Genomic DNA, 3,503 nt, shown 5'->3' on the forward strand with positions numbered 1-3,503 from the left:
GAATGAATGACAGTGTATCAGCTTTACCTGATAAATTACCCTAATCCTAACACTTTTTCTTTGACTGGACTCAATTGTAGGTTGCAGACGAGGCCCTAAAAGTTTGAAAATAAAGTGGCGCAGTTGATTAATTTATTGCACATAAGTGCTCAACCCTAAGCCTAACCCTTTTGAAATGTAACTGCATATTCGTTAAGGTCACTGGAAATAGTGGCTTTCTTTTAAACATGTCAGAGGAGCAGCTCAAACATGAAAAACTTATATGGAAAAATTAATAAAACTTCAATCTTGCTTCTTTATGAGCCAGGACTGCAGACCAGCTGACTGCCTCATGTGAGGCGGAGTCCTCCCAAGTTTTTCCTTTTTTTCTTTCTTTTTCTCCACAATCCAGCATCACTCAGAGAAACAGGCGCGCAAACAGGCCACAGTCCTCAACTCTCCAGATGGATGACAAGACAGACTTTGTTGACTGTTGCCTAGAAAGGGCTGAAGTGACACTCGGGAGTTTGGTGGAGGCATCGTGAGAGTGAATAGACATCAACTGTGAGCGCGAGAACAAGTTAGATCCATTTGGAAGGAATTTGACTTTTTTTTTTTTTGCGCAGAGACGCACTGTGCACAGACAGACGCGCCACTTGGAAACGTATTCGTCAACGTGTTCCATTGACTGCAACAACGGATGAACCTTCTTGTAGCTTCACACACCAGGACAACTCATAATTAACATTCTCGAGTCAGACATGGATATCACCAACGTGTCCTACCATTTCCCCTCTCTCCTCCACATGGAAGAGAACCAAGTGAATGACTTAATAGAGGAAAATGAAACATCCTCTTCTGGCGGGGACCAGCACTTTATGGGCTGCGTGCAGATCCGCGTCCCTCAGGAACTCTTCTTGGCGCTGGGGCTCATCAGCCTGGTGGAGAACATCCTGGTGATCCTGGCGATCAATAAGAACCGCAACTTGCACTCGCCCATGTACTACTTCATCTGCTGCCTGGCTGTGTCCGACATGCTCGTCAGCGTCAGCAACGTGGTGGAGACCATATTCATGCTGCTCCACGACCACGGCCTGCTGGACTTGCACCCAGGTATGCTGCGCCACCTGGACAACGTCATCGACGTGATGATCTGCAGCTCAGTGGTGTCCTCGCTCTCCTTCCTGTGCACCATCGCCGCGGATCGCTACATCACCATCTTTTACGCGCTGCGCTACCACAGCATCATGACCACGCAGCGCGCCGTCGCCATCATCGCGGTGGTGTGGCTGGCCAGCATCACCTCCAGCATCCTCTTCATCGTCTACCACACGGACAACGCCGTCATCGTGTGCCTCGTGGCCTTCTTCTGCACCACGCTGGTGTTCAACGCCGTGTTGTACCTGCACATGTTCCTCCTGGCGCACGTGCACTCGCGGCGCATCATGGCTTTCAACAAAAACCAGCGCCAATCCACGAGCATGAAGGGAGCGATCACGCTCACCATCCTGCTGGGGGTTTTCATTTTGTGCTGGGGTCCTTTCTTCCTGCACCTGGTCCTCATCCTCACCTGCCCCACCAGCCCCTTCTGCAACTGTTTCTTCCAAAACTTCAACCTTTTCCTCATCCTCATCATCTGCAACTCGCTCATTGACCCACTCATTTACGCGTACCGGAGCCACGAGCTGCGTAAAACCCTGCAGGAGCTGGTGCTGTGTTCCTCGTACTTCGGCGTGTGACATCATGTGCATTCACAGGGAGAAAAAGCACAAAACTCTGCAGTGTCGCACGTCTCTCCCTCCTGAATAACGTACAATAGCGTCTGAATTATGAGTTTGGTGCGTGACACTGTCCTCTGGTGCGCGGACTGTGGGTCCGATGAAGACTTCTGTACATGTCCTCCTTATTCCCACGCATGTCTTCAGATTTTGTCTTCTTCTGTTACATTACACAGACTGGGTCACTTTACTTTTTCAGTAACATTTTGCATTATAGAGTGACAACGTGGTATTTATACAGTAGTGACAGAGAAGTAATATTGTGGTAACATAGTATATTATTTGTAATTCACTTTTCTCTGCGTGTAATAACAATGGTAAAAAAACAACAACAATATAGGGCCACAATTCATACACAGTCAGTGCCAAATAAGGACATGATATTAAAGTAATATAAGCCTGGTAATGAGAATCATTTTAGGTGAACATTAATGTTCTACATTTACATGAACCACATTGAAATTAAAATATTAAAATAACCACATTATGTACAGATATTAGATTTTTTGTTTTAGCACTTAAATTATCACCAGTAACTTTAATGGAAAACAATATATGCAGTTTTAAAATAACATTCCTGTGTATGCCACACTAAATGTAAATGATTTAGTGTGGCATACATTACTCCCTAATGTAAAACCTGTGTTTATCTGCTGTCAAACACCCGGTTTATTCATGACATGAGCATCACATACACCTGTTGTATGAGTTAAACGCCATACTCCTAATCTATAATTCAATTCAATTTTATTTGTATAGTTCCGAATCACAACATACATTGATCTCAAGGTACCGTACATCGAGAGAGAAACCCAACAATTCAAGCACTAGGCATCAGTGGAGAAAGAAAAAAAACCTCCCTTTTAACAGGAAAACAGACTCAAAGATGTGCCGCCATCTGCCTCGACCGGTTGGGGTGAAAGGAAAAAAATGGGGGACACTGTTATAGGTCATAAGTGTAGACAGGACAGTTCTGAGTCAGTGATGACATGTTTATATGTGCATAAATGTATATACATGTATAAGACCAAATCTATTGCAATCTAAATGTCCGTCGTGATTTACAAGCTAATACCTGGTGATTTCACAGGAATAGGATGGTGTTATCATAATAACGCTTCCCTATTGAAAAAGATTATGCAATCCTCTCTAACTGCCTTAAATTAAAAGTAAATGTTCATGTTTAGAAAATAAACGTCAACAAACGTCTCCAAAGTCGGCCCACATGACCACGGGACGATGCTTAACTCTACGGACTTAAACATGTGAGGCTGCGGAGACAATGTGACAGAGAGACGATGACCACTTGAGGTGCACTCTTTCAGGATCCTGAGGTCTTTTTTTATGGCCCCCACCTCCATCTCTCCATTTACAACCACATTTGTTATCATGTGAAACAAACAGAATTGTATAGCGAATACTGTTGAAGTGACTGCTGCTAAAACAATTTGTGTCATCCATCTTCTTTTTTTTCCCTCCCCTCAAGCTGTTATAAAAGGAAAGCTTTGTATTTAGTCATGGTTGGACGTTTTTGGTGTTGTGTGAGAATTACTCCCTCAAAACTAAGTGTGTGAAAGACTGGAGGGGGAAAAAAAAACACAAAATCACATCACATGAACGGCCTGTGTTGTTGATAGGAGGGGTTTTACAAAAGAAATATTCAAGTCAGGATTCTGAAACGTTAAGAGGTGAAAGTAGGTCAGGTTTTTAAAGAAAGCCTGTGAGAATGATTTTTTTTTTTTCTAA

General features: G+C 43.7%; 1 protein-coding gene across 1 annotated transcript; it reads left to right on the forward strand.

Moving 5' to 3' along the window:
* The first annotated feature begins 479 nt into the window (after positions 1-479).
* mc1r (melanocortin 1 receptor) lies at positions 480-2,651 on the forward strand. Its single transcript, XM_044029696.1, has one exon. It carries the CDS (start codon positions 741-743, stop codon positions 1,716-1,718), a length of 978 nt encoding a protein of 325 aa, XP_043885631.1. The 5' UTR covers positions 480-740; the 3' UTR covers positions 1,719-2,651.
* The last annotated feature ends 852 nt before the right edge of the window (positions 2,652-3,503 follow it).

Source organism: Solea senegalensis, linkage group LG7 (assembly GCF_019176455.1).
Source record: "Solea senegalensis isolate Sse05_10M linkage group LG7, IFAPA_SoseM_1, whole genome shotgun sequence".
Taxonomy (NCBI): Eukaryota; Metazoa; Chordata; class Actinopteri; order Pleuronectiformes; family Soleidae; genus Solea; species Solea senegalensis.

Bases quoted from the DNA above. Each gene is read 5' to 3' on its own strand.
- mc1r (XM_044029696.1), top strand. From the start codon at position 741: ATGGATATCACCAACGTGTCCTACCATTTCCCCTCTCTCCTCCACATG.